This window comes from Vicia villosa, unplaced genomic scaffold, assembly GCF_029867415.1.
Source record: "Vicia villosa cultivar HV-30 ecotype Madison, WI unplaced genomic scaffold, Vvil1.0 ctg.003790F_1_1, whole genome shotgun sequence".
In the NCBI taxonomy this organism is placed as follows: domain Eukaryota; kingdom Viridiplantae; phylum Streptophyta; class Magnoliopsida; order Fabales; family Fabaceae; genus Vicia; species Vicia villosa.
Window position 1 is genome coordinate 61,553 of NW_026706300.1, and position 14,929 is coordinate 76,481.

Here is a 14,929-nt window from a genome sequence, read left to right on the forward strand (position 1 = left end):
ATGGTGTTGGACCCAACTCAAGGTGACTGAACCAGACCAGAAACAAAATTTTTTTTCTATCATCAGCCGCTTAGCGTGTTCTCTCCTTTAGGGTTCACCTGGAGAACATCTCAATTGGAAATGTGATTACTGTTGTTCCATTGAGCACTGTTTGCAACTCTGATTTTGGATTGAAGAAATTCAAAAGTTCACATGCAACAAGTTCTGAAGGACCCTCTGCAGGTAACTGTTCCAACTCTGCTCGTGAGGAAATTAGAGAAGGGAGTAGATATATTGATAGGGTGATTAGACGTCTAGTCACTAGGTTCTGAGTGAAGATATTCCTTCTCGACCTCTTGCGCAAATTATTCCTTCCACCAATGTTAATGGAGAAGAGCAACCAACCGACTCTTCTAAAAGTAATGATTCTGATAACAATTTGCACAAATTTGCTGATTCTGTGCTGAATTCTACCGGAGTTTGAGGAGAAGGTAACGTAGAGACATAATCTGCTAGGGAATCCAATCCTCCCAATCAGAGTTATGTGTATAATGAGAAGGTTGATCCTCCAGTTAATGTTATCAATCTATCATCTGATGAAGAACTCATCAAGAGTGTGGATCCCAGGATTGCAAAAAGGCTGTGCTCTAGAAAAGAAAAAGTTGTAACTGATACATATTCTCCCAAACCTAATAGGAAGCATGTTGCGTTTGGTCCAGCAAAGTCTTGGAGAAAAGTGATTGTCTCCTCCAAGAAGAGAAAGATTAGGACAGAAACTGAGTCTGATGATGATGAAGGTAATGTTCAGGACATCATTTGTGTAAAGAAAACTGTGTCCAAGCAGTCTTCTGTGAAAATTCCAGACCCTCCCATGGACAATATATCGTTTCAATCTATTGAAAGCATTGACAGATGGATATTTGTGTATCAAAGAAGGATTTCTCTGGAGAAAGAACTTGGTCAGGATGATCTCAAAATCAAGGAGATCATGGACTTAATTTTTGCTGCTGGGCTGATTAAAAGTGTAACTAACTTTGCTAAATGCTATGAGGTTCTAGTTAAGGAGTTTGTTGTGAACATACCCGTGGACCGTGCTGAACCTGGAAGTCCGAATTTCAGGAAAGTCTACGTAAGGGGAAAACTGGTTCATTTCTCCCCTAATTTAATCAACATGTATTTGGGAAGAAGTGAGGACAGGGGAAGTGACCTGGAGGTGATTGATAATCAAGTCAGCAGGGAAATCACTGCAAATCAAGTGACTACTTGGCCTATGAAAGGAGAGCTATCTGCTGGTTAACTCAGTGTAAAGTATGCTATAATGCACAAGATTGGAGCTGTTAATTGGGTTCCCACTAATCATACTTCAACAATAGCAGTTGGGTTGGGAAAGTTTCTTTATGTTGTGGGTACCAAAACTGACTTTGATTATGGCACTTGTATTTTTTATCACACTATGAGACATGCTGCAACCAATGCTACCTAGATGCCTATTGCATTTCCTTCGTTAATTTGTGGTGTTTCCCTCAACCAGCACCATGGAATCTTGCTAAGCACTGATGTGGATTGTAAGAGAGACTCTGCCTTGTCTCTCCATGAAAAACTATTTGCAGGTAAACATGTTACAGATCTCATTCTGACATCTGCTGAGAAGAAACCGTTAACCAAAGCTGACACTATTCTGGCGCTGAAGGAGACCTGCAAGGAATTAGATGAGATCATTGCTACCAGTACCAAAAGAAAGTTGGACATTGAGCGACTTATCAAGAGTCTTGAACAGCCTGATGCAAATGAGGAATCTAAAGGAGCGTCCACTGTGCATGAATCTGATAACGATGCTGAGGGTCATACCTCAGATGAATCTGCTAATAAAGATGATGATAGTGGCTCTGGTTCTAGTTTTGATGAGGAAGATTAAACTGTTTTTTTGTGATTGCTTAAAAACTTTTGGCACCTCAGTGTGCCTGGTCTGTATTTTTTGTGGTTGTTCGTATTATATCCCCACTCTTTTGTTAGTGTTATTTACATTTGGCATGTTATGGTTAAAAAGGTGGAGAGATTGGAAAGTAGAAAGTAGAAAGTTTATTTTTTTTTGGATTTTGCGTTAGTTGTTGAGGGGGAGTATTTTATGCTGAGGGGGAGTATCTTGTGTTCTGAGGTGTAACTATTCTGAGGTGTAACTGTCTGCGAGTGTACTGTCTGCTAATATTGTTTTAGCCAAAATTTGCCAAGGGGGGGGGGTTGTTGGTTATGTGTTGGCAGCAATTTTGGTAAAACATCTATTAGGATGATTTGCGAAGAGATGTCGAAGCAGATGTCTTAGCATCGTTTTTTTGAACTGAACTGCGTGCGTGTCAGTTTCTATTTTAAGGTTTTGTGTCTCAGGTGGTTTGTTTGCTCAATCTCAGGATAATCCTTCTCTAGCACTCCGAAAAAATTGGAGTATATCTAACGTGATTTATTAAAGATTTTATGCGTGACTTGAGTATCCTTTTTAAAGAATGTCCCAAGCCCACACTTGAGAGCTTTAACTGCTTCTGCTATTTAAAAGATTTTCTAATCCTGTTTTGTGTGCAGCTTAAGGAATAAGGATTCTCTGGTTTATGTTAACCTGTTGTGTGTTTTTTCGTGTGTTTTTGTTTGAATTTTTTCAGTGATTCTTTGATTAAAGGGATTTGAGGAGGGCCTCATACCTAGGTGAGTCGTAGGTATAAGTCATAGGAAGGGTAGTGATTAAGTGAGTAGATCGTCAACGGGTGTGTTGGTTGTAGGGTATATGAATTGATACTATCGAATATTGATTTCGTCCCTGGCTTGGTAGCCCCTAAAGTAGGAAGGTTGGTTCCAAACTGGGTAAACATGTCGTTGTGTTCTTTACTTTCTGCACTATTATTGTCCCTACTATCAACTTGTTCATAACTGTTTAAGTACTCAGATATTGTGTCGTGACATCTCATTCGACATCACATATCTGATACCAGAATTTCACATCTAATCTCGTGTTTAAGATCAATGGCTGAGTATTCTCTCATATGATGATAAAGTGTTTATTCCTTTTAAAAATATCCCTTTTAAGTGGAACTACCTTAGCTCTGACTTCTCTATTGCACCGAGGAGGTATGTAGGCACAAGATGAGAAATTCTGGTATGACAGAACCCGTATGTCATCTATAATGTCGTGACATCTGGTCTGTTATAAAATGTGAAGACAAGCTTCCTCAATTTCATGTTTTGATGATATCAACACTTATGCATAAGCATTGAGAAAGGATGAGAAAAAGATTCAAAGAGCTTTCAATCCAAGTCTCAATATAGCATCAAGTTTCTTAAAATAACATTTGAAGACATTTGGAGTTAAGGTATAAACATGTTATTATCTTGATAAAATAGTGCTCAAAATCCATACATTATTGCATAAGGTCTCTAAGTCCTTTCCCTAAAATATCTTAGCATTGTAGAAGCCTTAAGAAATAAATTTTTGTTTTTTCCTTCAATGTAACCAGTTACGGTTATATGCATAACTGGTTAAGGTCACGCAGCCAGACTTCCTTTTGCTTCAGGAATTCCTTTTTCTCCCAGCGTAACCGGTTACGGTTCTTGGTGTAACCGGCTACGAAAACGCATTTTTCAAATTTTCTTCTATAACGAAATGGCGTAACCAGTTATGGCCATTCTCGTAACCCATTACGCCTGAAACAGTAGCATTTGTTCATTCATTTTTAGTGCATACGAATCAAATTTTATTCCACTCAAATATTGCACCTTTTCATTGAATCTTACTCTTTCCTAGGGGTGTTAAGGCATTATATATACCCTCACTTTCAGATTTCATATTTACCTCTTCCATTTGCAATTATATATACTTACTCTATCAAATTTCACACCAAGTGCTCTTTGATATTCAAACTTTCACATTGATTTTTTCTGCATTAGTATTCTATACAAGTCCATAAAATAATTCATATCATTGATCATAAACATTAAGCACTATACTATCATTAATAATTTCTTACTTGGAAGGGAATATCTTTCTTATAGATAGATACAATATTCATATATTTTCTTAGTTGAACAAATATTTATTGTTGATTTGTCATTCAAGATTGATGGAGACAAGGGTTGCTTGATTAAAGAGAGGATTGTTCTCTTAATCATTTGGTTTGATCAAGGAGAGGATTTTTCTCTTGATCATTTGTTAGTCAATCACGAGAGGATTGTTCTTGTGGATTGCATAGGCTTTTGTAAGTTGCTTACACTAGTAAAATCTCTTTCGTGTTTGAAAGGGGACTGGAGTACTCTCGGACTGTGAAGGGAACCAGGATATATCGCCATGTCAATTATTTTTCTGCTTTTTACACTTTCCATAACTTCACCATAAACTAGAAAAATTATCCACATATTACCAAATAAAACTGATAAATTTTTAAGAACCTAATTCACCCCCTCTTAGGCGCACTTCATACTTACAATTGGTACCAGAGCAGGTTATAGGTAACCTGTTCCTAAAAGATCTAGATGGCTTCCACAAATCAAAATCCAGTTTTTAGAGACGGTGGGAGCAACAACGAACCTCCATTATTCTGTGGACAATACTTCGACTTTTGGAAAATTCGTATGAGGGCTCACTTAGAAGCACAAGGAGAAGAAGTATGGGAGGCTTTCTTAGAAGGTCCTCATGTTCCTATAATTATCGTCAATGGTGTTGGATCAGATAAACCTAAAGCGTCATGGGATGATAACGATAGAAAGAAGGTTCTTGCTGACAAAAAGGCTATCAATCTTCTTCAAGGAACACTTAGCATGGACGAGTTCTTTCGTGTTTCGGCATGTACAATGGCTAAACAAATATGGGAACATTAGTAGAAACTCATGAAGGAACCGTTGAAGTTAAGAGATCTCGATTAAATACTTTGAGTCAAGAATATGAATTATTTAGAATGCAGCCCGGAGAAACCATTCTTGAACTACAAAAGAGATTTGTTCACTTAATAAATCATCTAGACGCTCTTGGAAAAAAAATTCTACCGAGGAACAAAATCTTAAAGTTCTAAGATCCTTAACCAGAGAATGGCAACCAAAGGTAACGGCAATATTCGAGAAGAAAAATCTAAAAAAATGACTTCCACAACATTGTTCGGAAAACTTCAAGACTACGAAACGGAACTCGGAAGACTTCAAAAGCATGAAAGTTTAGATTCAAAATCCAAAGGCATTGCTTTGAAAGTAAATTCTATGAACGATGATCCACCGATGGAAGATGAAAATTTCATGCTCCTTGTTAAACGCCTTGGTAACTTCTTTGGTAAAAATAATAAATCATCTCATATAAAAAGAAAGAACCATTTCAGGAAAAAGCAGGCTTCCACTTCAACACAAGATGTCACATGTTATCAATGCGGTAAACAAGGTCATATAAAACCAGATTGTCCAAAACTCTCCAAGAATGGTGGTGTCAAAGGCAAAAAGGACTTCAAGAATAAAAAGGCCTATGTTGCATGGGAAGATAATGAGATAAGTTCATCATATGATTCGGATAGCGACGAAAGTGCAAATCTAGCATTGATGGCTTCACACCATTCCGATGATGATAACGATGAGGTTAGTAATGAATTCTCTATTTTCGATAATGATGCACAAGGTTCCATAAGTGAATTATTGAATGAATGCAAAATGTTATATAGAACCATATCAACTCAAGAGAAACAAATCAAAACTCTTGAAGAAAAAATGGATACCATGCAAAAAGATTTCGAGGTTGAAAAGAAACAATATGTTGATAAAATAGGACAAAAATCTACATGTAATAATTGTGAATCACTTTCTTTTCAAATTGTTCAAATAAAGAGAGTCCTAGAAAGATATGAAAAAGGACAAATTGGTTTAGAGGGTATCCTTAGTCAACAAAGGTATTCTAATGATAAAAGTGGGTTTGGTTAATCAAAGTTCTCAATACCAAGTTCTAACAAAACCATTTTCGTTAAGGCTAGTGACAAACATCTCAAGAGAAAATTAACAAGCCTAAAGTGGTTCATCACCATCCTAAGAAAAGATTCTATAAAAAGAAACCTTATGTTCCTAGATATAGAAGTAATTTTGTTCCTACATGTTTCTATTGTGGTATAAGTGGCCATATACCTAATGCTTGTTATATTAGAAACTTTAGTGTGGGAAGTGGGCATTATGTGTGGGTAAAGAAAGGTACTAATTATAAAGGACCCAAAGCAGTTTGGGTACCTAACAAAACTTAATTTGTTTTGTAGGTTTGCTTGAAGACCACATCAAATCTATGGTATCTCGATAGTGGTTGTTTCAAGCATATGACGGGAGACATCAACAGATTCTCAAATCTAAAGCTTAAGGCCAAGGGTTATGTTACTTATGAAGATAACAACAAAGGAAATATTCTTGGCATAGGCAAAGTTGGTGCACCACCTTTCACATCCATTGAAGATGTTCTTTATGTTGAAGGACTAAAGCACAATCTTCTTAGTATTAGTCAACTTTGTGACAAAGGATTCAACATCAAGTTTACTAGAGATGAATGCTTGATCAAAGACGAAGTCACACATGAGGTTAAACTTAAAGGTAAAATAATTAATAATATATTTATGATTGGCTTAAATAATCTTTTAATCCCTGTAAGTTAGCGAGTTTTTGATTTTGGTCCTTGTATTTTTTTTTGCCCAAGTCCCTATATGTTCATTTCTTGTTTGTTTTGGTCCCTAACGTCAAAGTTCTGTTAAAAAACTATGACGTGGCAACCTATTTTTTTTTCATTTTTTTTAACCTCAAAAATTTCCACGTGGGCGCTTTTTTGGTTTTTCTTTCTTTTGGGTCTTAAATGTTAAAAATGAAAAGCTTAAAAATTTTGGTTATACTAAGTGTTGAATCCATACCCTTTACATTAACAAAACACTTCCCATCCACTAGGCCACTTCTATTCTTTATATACTAATTGAAATGCATTTCTATATATTACATTACATAGTGCAGAAATTTATTTATTAAATAGATTATATTTTGTTTTGAGTTTTGGTATTAATTTTTATTTTTATTAAAAATAATAATAAACAATAATATATGCAGTAATATATAAACTATTAATATTTTAACTATTAAATTTTTCAACTAGATTAAGCACTCATGAAACAACTCACATTGGTTTTAGATAGATTAAGCAATGAGATGAAAATATTAATAGATGAATTATTTAATAAACTAAATAATTATTAAATAGTTAAAATATTTAATAAACTAATAATTCTAAATATTAATTAGTTAAGGTATATTTAAGTATTGAGACATATTTTTAAAATGTAATTGGATATTTCAACTAGGGTTAATAGTAATTCACACCTCTGTAATGTTAGCGAATTTTGTTTTTGCCCCCTCCCTACTCTTTGGCAACGGTTTTTTCAAAAAAACCGTTGCCAAAACCTGCCTTTGGCAACGGTAGGGGGTAACCCAAAACTCGGTCATATTACAGGGAGGTAAACTACTATTAACCCTTTCAACTATTAATATTTAAAATATTAATAGTTTATAGATTCAATAGTTAAAATATTAATAGTTTATATATTAAATAGTTGAAATATTTAATAAATTAAATAGTTAAAATATTAATAGTTGAAACCCAGAATTAGGGACCTAAACCAAAAAATACAGTGGCAGAAATCCAGAATTAGAGACCTAAACCAAAAAATATATATATTCAGGGACTAAACAAAACACACGCTAACTAATTAGGGACCTAAACCAAAACATATATAAATTAAATAATTCTTTTATTTAATATTTCAAATTTAATTAGTTTATTAAATTCAATAGTTAAATATACCTTAACTATTTAACATTTAAAATAATTATTTTTCTAAATATACCTTAACAATTTAATATTTAAAATAATCAATTATTTAATAGTTATTTAATATTCAGTTAAAATAATTAAGTTTTAATTAAAATAATTATTTAATATTTAATTATTTTATTAAATTCATACCTTAACTATTTAATTTTTAATTGATTATATTTAATATTTAACTATTTCATATTTATTTGATATTAGTATTAAATAAATATTTGAAGTATTAAATAAATATATATTTGTTTTTATTAAATAATGAAATATTTGAAGTTTTAAATATTTTAACTACTTATTAATACTGGAGCATTTATGTAATATATATGATGTTGCATTCCAATGACAGAATGGAAAGTGTGGCTTAGTGGTTGAACATTAACATGTGAGGGTAAGGGGCAATGTTTAACCCTTGTTGGGACCATAATTTTAGACTTTTACATTTTAACATTAGATCCAAACAAAAAAACTGCTTATGTGGAATTTCAGTAAATAAAAAATAAAAAAAAGAAATAAAGTGGTTGCCACGTCAGAAATTAAAAAAATGAAAAATTAAAAAAGTGGTTGCCACGTCTACAACGTTTGCCACGTCATAGATTTTTTAACAGAACTTTGACGTTAGGGACCAAAACTAAAACGAAATGAACATATAGGGACTTGGACAAAAAAAAAAGATTCAGGGACCAAAATCAAAAATACGCTAACTTTCAGGGACGAAAACACTATTTAAGCCTTTATGATTTCTCTTGATGACTTATCTTTGAAGGTAAAATGTCTCATGACGAACAATAACGACTCATGGCTTTGGCACAAAAGAATTGTCCATATTCATATGGAACATTTGAATAAATTAATCAAACATGATCTTGTCATTTGATTGCCTAAGATAAAGTTTGTCAAAGATGGACTTTATGATGCATGTCAAAAAGGGAAGCAAACAAAATCAACTTTCAAATCTAAGAATGTGGTGTCCACTACAAGGCCACTACAATTGTTACACATGGACTTATTTGGTCCATCAAGAACAAGGAGTCTCGGAGGTAATATATATGCTTTAGTTATTGTTGACGATTTCTCTAGATATACTTGGACATTCTTTCTAGTGCAGAAAAATGATGAATTCAAAGCATTTAAGAAATATTCAAAGCAAATTCAAAATAAGAAGTCACTAACAATTGCCTCCATAAGAAGTGACCATGGTGGAGAATTTCAAAATGCTTCATTTGAAGAATTTTGCGAAGAACATGGAATATCTCATAATTTCTCAGCACCAAGGACTCCTCAACAAAATGGAGTAGTGGAAAGAAAGAATAGATCACTTGTGAAACTTGCAAGAACGATGCTTAGCGACTCAAAACTTCCTAAATATTTTTGGGCGGATGCGGTAAGCACGACATGTTTTGTAAGTAACAGGGTTAATATTCGACCTATCTTAAAGAAGACTCCATATGAACTATTCAAAGGAAGGAAACTAAATATTGCTTATTTTCACATCTTTGGATGCAATTGTTTTGTCTTGAACAATGACAAAGACAATCTTGGTAAGTTTGATGAAAAATCCGACGAAGGTATATTTCTTGGTTATTCTCTTTCTAGTAAAGCTTTTAGAATATATAATGAAATAACTTTAAAAATTGAAGAATCAATGCATGTATCTTTTGATGAATCTAACCCCTCCAAGGAGGATATTATTACTTGTGATGATGATGATGATGATGATGATATAGTAGAGATCCCTCAAGAAATTTCTTCAAAAAATGTCAATAAAGAAACACCGAAACAACAAGAAGAAGTTTCTCAAATAAAAATGTCAAACCATCTGAACAACAAGAAGAAGTCTCAGCACCAAATGCAAATACCAATGATCTACCTTAAGAATGGAGAACTCATAGAGACCATCCAATCGGTAAAGTCATTGGTGACATTAGTCAAGGCATTGCAACAAGACTAAACCTTCAAGATGCTTGCTTAAACATGGCGTTTGTCTCTCAAATTGAACCTTCCAAAGTTAATGAAGCCTTAGAAGACAACCAATGGATAAATGCTATGCAAAAAGAGTTAAACCAATTCGAAAGAAATCAAGTTTGGGAACTTGTGCCTAAACCAAGTGATAAACACATCATAGGAACAAGATGGGTGTTTAAGAACAAGCTTGATGTGAATGGTATAATTGTTCGAAATAAAGCAAGGTTGGTGGCTCAAGGTTATAATCAAGAAGAAGGAATCGACTTTGAAGAAACTTTCGCTCCGTTTGCAAGGTTTGAATCTATTCACCTTTTACTTGCTTATGCTTGCTCTTTAAATTTTCATCTTTTTTAGATGGATGTCAAAAGCGCATTCCTAAATGGATACATAAACAAAGAAGTCTACATCAAACAACCCACAGGCTTTGAAGACTTCAAGAATCCATCGCATGTATTCAAGTTGAAAAAGGCACTCTACGGATTAAAGCAAGCACCAAGAGCATGGTATGATCATCTTAGCAACTTTTTATGCGAACATGGCTTTGAAAAAGGTAAAGTTGACGAGACATTGTTTATAAAGAAAATCAAAAACCCTACTCTATTAGTTCAAGTATATGTTGACGACATCATCTTCGGATCAACCAACAAAGTATTATGTGAAGAATTCTCATCAATAATGCAAGGAGAATTTGAAATGTCTATGATGAGGAAGATGAACTATTTTCTTGGACTTCAAATCAAGCAACTAAAGGATGGCTTCTTTATCAACCAATCCAAGTATTGTAAAGAATTATTGAAAAAATTCGACATGGATAGTTGTAAAGCAATGTCTACACCAATGGGATCCGGAACCTATGTTGATCAAGACTGTCGCGGGCGAAAAATCGTTTTTGTGCCTCTTTTTTTGTGGATGAGACACCTGATGCCTTCTTTGGGCTCGAGTGCTCAAAAAAAATGATTTTTCTTTGTACCGACCAAACTTTTTATTATTTCCAAAGGAGGAAAAGGAAAAAAGCTGCAATAACCTAAAAGTGGGGGAGAGATTCCGGGTAAGAGGGTTGGTTATACGAAGGGAAGGTATTAGCACCCAACGTATCTATAGTACTCTATAGGTTTCTTTGTTTTGTTTATTCCATTCTTGTTGTGGTGGAGGTTCTTGTGAAATAGGTGGGACCTAAGGTGTTTGTTTGATTATGCTCGCAAAGATCATCGCGATCCTCTGCATACATATCCCCTAGAGGGAATCAGAGCATCTGTAGCTCGGGGTCTACGGGTGCTAAGGTTTGAATGGTTTTTTTTGTTTTGTTTTGCTCGCCAAGGATCGACCTTGTGCCTACGTATTCTCAAAGGGATGTTGAGAAAGTCAGAGCAATCGTAGTTCCCACTTATGCTAGTGGAAGCAAAGGAAAATAGACAAATTTCGTCTAAATGCTAGATGTATCTAATCTATATCATCACATACATCTGTTTGTTTTTGTTTGAAAATCTTTTCATTATAAGCCCGGGGCCATGCCACTTAGGGTGCTTAGAATGATAAAGATGTTTTTGTTTGTTTAACCAGCCTTGTGGCAAAAGTTTTAATGAAGTCAGCCTTGTGACAAAAACTTTGATTAATCAGCCAGCCTTGTGGCAAAAGTTTCAATGAAGTCAGCCTTGTGACAAAAACTTTGATTAATCATCCAGTATGGTGGTAAAACAGTTTGATTAATTAGCCAGCCTTGTGGCAAAAACGTTTGATTTTGATTGATTGATTGTTTGTGATGATATATAAGAGATACTCCTAGCATAGAGATGAAAAATGTCTAATCTCCTAGGGTATTTGTTTTGGATATTGGGGATGCTTATAAGAAGCCCGTGGGTCCTTGTACGAAGCCCAAGAGGAGGCTATCCGAGGGTCCTTGCATTGTAAGCCCAAGAGGAGGCTATGGGAGGGACAATCCGGGGTCCTTGCATTGTAAGCCCAAGAGGAGGCTATGGGAGGGTCACTCGTTTGTACAAAGCCCAAGGGGAGGCATGGTATAGTTGGTTTGAGCTCTTAGAGCGATTTCACCGAGAAACCATACTCTATGTCCTAACCTAAACTAGGGAGATTCTTTGTACGAAGCCCAATAGGAGGCTATGGGGAACCTAGTGTTGTACTAAGTTGAATAAGCACACACATCACACATATGAACAAGCATGAACAAGTATGAACAAACATGAACAGGTATGAACAATTATATATGACAAAGTGTGTGTATATAATGGAGTTTATGAAGGAAATATACCTGTAAGCATGATCCATTTGTATACACAGGGCTCGGGACTCACACTCGGGGAGAGGTCCATTTGAATTTATTCAAAGCTATGTAAACAGGTATTTACAAAAGGGCTTGGGACTTATACCTACATGGAGGCCCATGGTATATTTTTGGGAAGATTTAAAGAAAACCTTCATTTTTGGTTTGTTATTCAAAGTTAAAAAACACATTGATTGAGATATGTACAAAAGGCGTACAATGAAATACCTAATTTCATGTACTAGAGTGGGTATGTACAAAAGGGCTTGGGACTTATACCTACGTGGAGGCCCGTGTTTTATTTACAAAACATGGTTGACTGTTTATTTACAGACGCGTTGTTTGAAAAACGGTTTGAAGATTTGTTTTGAAAGAGTTTTCTGTACAAAGAAAAACTGTATAAAGAAAAGGAAAGGGACTTATACTCTCTAATATTCGAGAGGCCCATGTTTTACTTTCATAAAACATGGTGGATGGTTTAAAAAAGAGTTGAAAGATTTGTTTGTAAAAAAAACTGTTTGGAAGTTTATTTGGAAAAAAGTTTTCTGTTAAAACAAAAACTGTACAAAGAAAGACGAAAGGGACTTATACTCTCTAATATTCGAGAGGCCCCACATCGTTTTGAAAATCAATTGATCAATTAAAAAGATTTAATCAATAGTTTCCTTTGAAAATCAAAAAGAAATGGTTTACCGTTTTTGAAAAGGAATCGGGATCGCTCGTTTTTAAAACGATTTGAATTTTGAAAGAAATCAATTTAATCGAGATAAACAAGAAGATTGTCTTCAATTAACATTTAGATGATTAGGGTTTGCTTCAAAAAATATTTACAAGTGATTAAATTTGAAAATCAAATGAAAAATAATATTTAAAAGTATTAAAATTACTTAAAAACAAGTCATTTTAAAACCAATTAAAAATGTATCAAATAAATATTTTTTGATGATTTTTTTTGATATTCTTAAAATATATGTGTTAAACAAGAAGTGTGTAAAAAATGAATGAAAAATGAATTAATTTGATGTATTAAATAATTAAATGAAATTGTAAAAGAAAATGAAAGAAAAATAGTTGTAAAAAAAATGTTTTGGTCCCTAAGGGTGTTGAACCCGTGACCTTATGCTCATCAGCCAAAACAACAACCAACTGAGCTGCGCGCGCAGCTTGTTAATGATACACGCTCATTTAATTATATTTAAAAACAAGTATTTGAATTTCTGAACAAAAAAATGGCGCCAAGAACACCATCCCTATTTGATTTTGAAAATTCTGAAAACTGAACCAAATTGATCAAGTGAAGGGTCTAACTCACTCGTTTTTTCACAAGGATCATGATGGTGGTCTTTAATTTCATTTATTTCTGCTCTAAGGTGGTCAATTTTGTGATGAACACGAAGAACCCTAATTCTGAGATTGATCATGAAATCGTGTATGATTGATGAATTGTGAAATTGATTGAGGGTTAATGATCAGTGATAGTGCAGAAACAAGATGGTATGTTCATTTTTCATTTATGATGCATGTATGATGGAGTTTGAAGTTCATGAGCACTTACCTCAAAAACGGCCAAACTGGAAATTGAAATCGTGCCTGGAGGTGTTACAGATGCTTTGTGATGATCTGGATAGCTTCAATGGACCTTATGTGATGTGTTTGAATGCCTGGAATGAACTGGAAACCTCTTGATCAGTTTGTGGCACCCGATCTGCAGAGCTATGGTGTGAGGATCGAATTTGATGATTTTGATGTTTCAGATCATGGATGATGATTGGGATAGTTCATATATGGTACATGGATGGTGTTAGAAGTGGTAGTTTGGACAGAATTGAGCCTGAACAAAAATTGGCATGATAAGTCTCATGTTATGCATATTTGGAAAGTGAGGTAGTGATTTTGAGTTTTAGGTGTTTTTGGGGTGTATGGATAGTTCAAACACATCATATGTGATGTTTATGGTTTGTGGGAAGCATCACTTTGGTCAGAAATTCAAAGGTTTAGAGGTTGAGCATTTTACCTCTTTGAAACTTAAGAAACTTGCATTCTAAGAAAGAAAGAGAAAGCCTATAATTTGTGTGACTTTGGTGTGATTTTGAATGGAGTTTGGACCTCTATTTATAGGCCAAAAAGTCTGCACTCAGAGCTTTGCAACTTGCTTCAAAGTTTGATGATTTGGCTTAAGGGATAGAAAGGAATCTTTCACATTTAATGCAATGGTTAAAAGTAACTAAACCATGGTTAAATCCCAAGCTTCCTATCCTCTTCCATTCTGATCTCATATCAGAAAATATCTCTTCAATTATTGCCTCTTTGCATCATTGCTTGGATTATAGGTCATGTAGTCTTGAAACTTAGTGAAAAATGGTGAAAATTCAAGTGAAAATGATCACTAATTTCAAAATTCAAAACCATAGCTACACTCCATATTTTTTCATGCTCTTGGACATTTTGGAAAGCTCATATTACATACTTCAAAACCCTAGTTGAAAGTTTCTTCAAGATCTTTAAGGAAGTGGGTGAAAAAGATCCATGAACTTTGAGAAAAATGAGGTTTTAAGTGAAGTTTTCAAAAGATACCAACTTTGAAGCTCCATATCTCTTAAATGGTTGATCTTATGGAAACAAATTATATGTGACAAAGTTGTTCATTGGATCAAAATCTACAACTTTCATGTTGGAAGTTTTTTTCAGTTTGTAGGTGAAATTTTGAGTTATTCCCCTCCAAAGTTTGGAAAAAACCATGAAAAACACTTAGAAAAATTTTCTAAGTATGAAAGTCAAACTTTTGACTTTTTGATTCTTGATTGATTTTCTTGATTTTTCTTGACCAAATGACTTCATATATCATATATTGA

At 34.2% G+C, this 14,929-nt stretch overlaps 1 protein-coding gene across 1 annotated transcript; it reads left to right on the forward strand.

The window, feature by feature from the left end:
• The first annotated feature begins 365 nt into the window (after positions 1-365).
• LOC131641507 (uncharacterized) lies at positions 366-1,276 on the forward strand. Its single transcript, XM_058911812.1, has 2 exons — positions 366-398; positions 518-1,276. Exons 1-2 carry the CDS (start codon positions 366-368, stop codon positions 1,274-1,276), a joined length of 792 nt encoding a protein of 263 aa, XP_058767795.1.
• Positions 1,277-14,929: the final 13,653 nt, after the last annotated feature.

What these genes read in the sequence shown, in the direction of transcription:
- LOC131641507 (XM_058911812.1), top strand. Translation starts at nt 366, where the DNA reads ATGGAGAAGAGCAACCAACCGACTCTTCTAAAA. An exon ending in ACCAACCGACTCTTCTAAAA is followed by an intron (nt 399 to 517) that starts GTAATGATTCTG and finishes CCTCCCAATCAG; the next exon opens with AGTTATGTGTATAATGAGAA.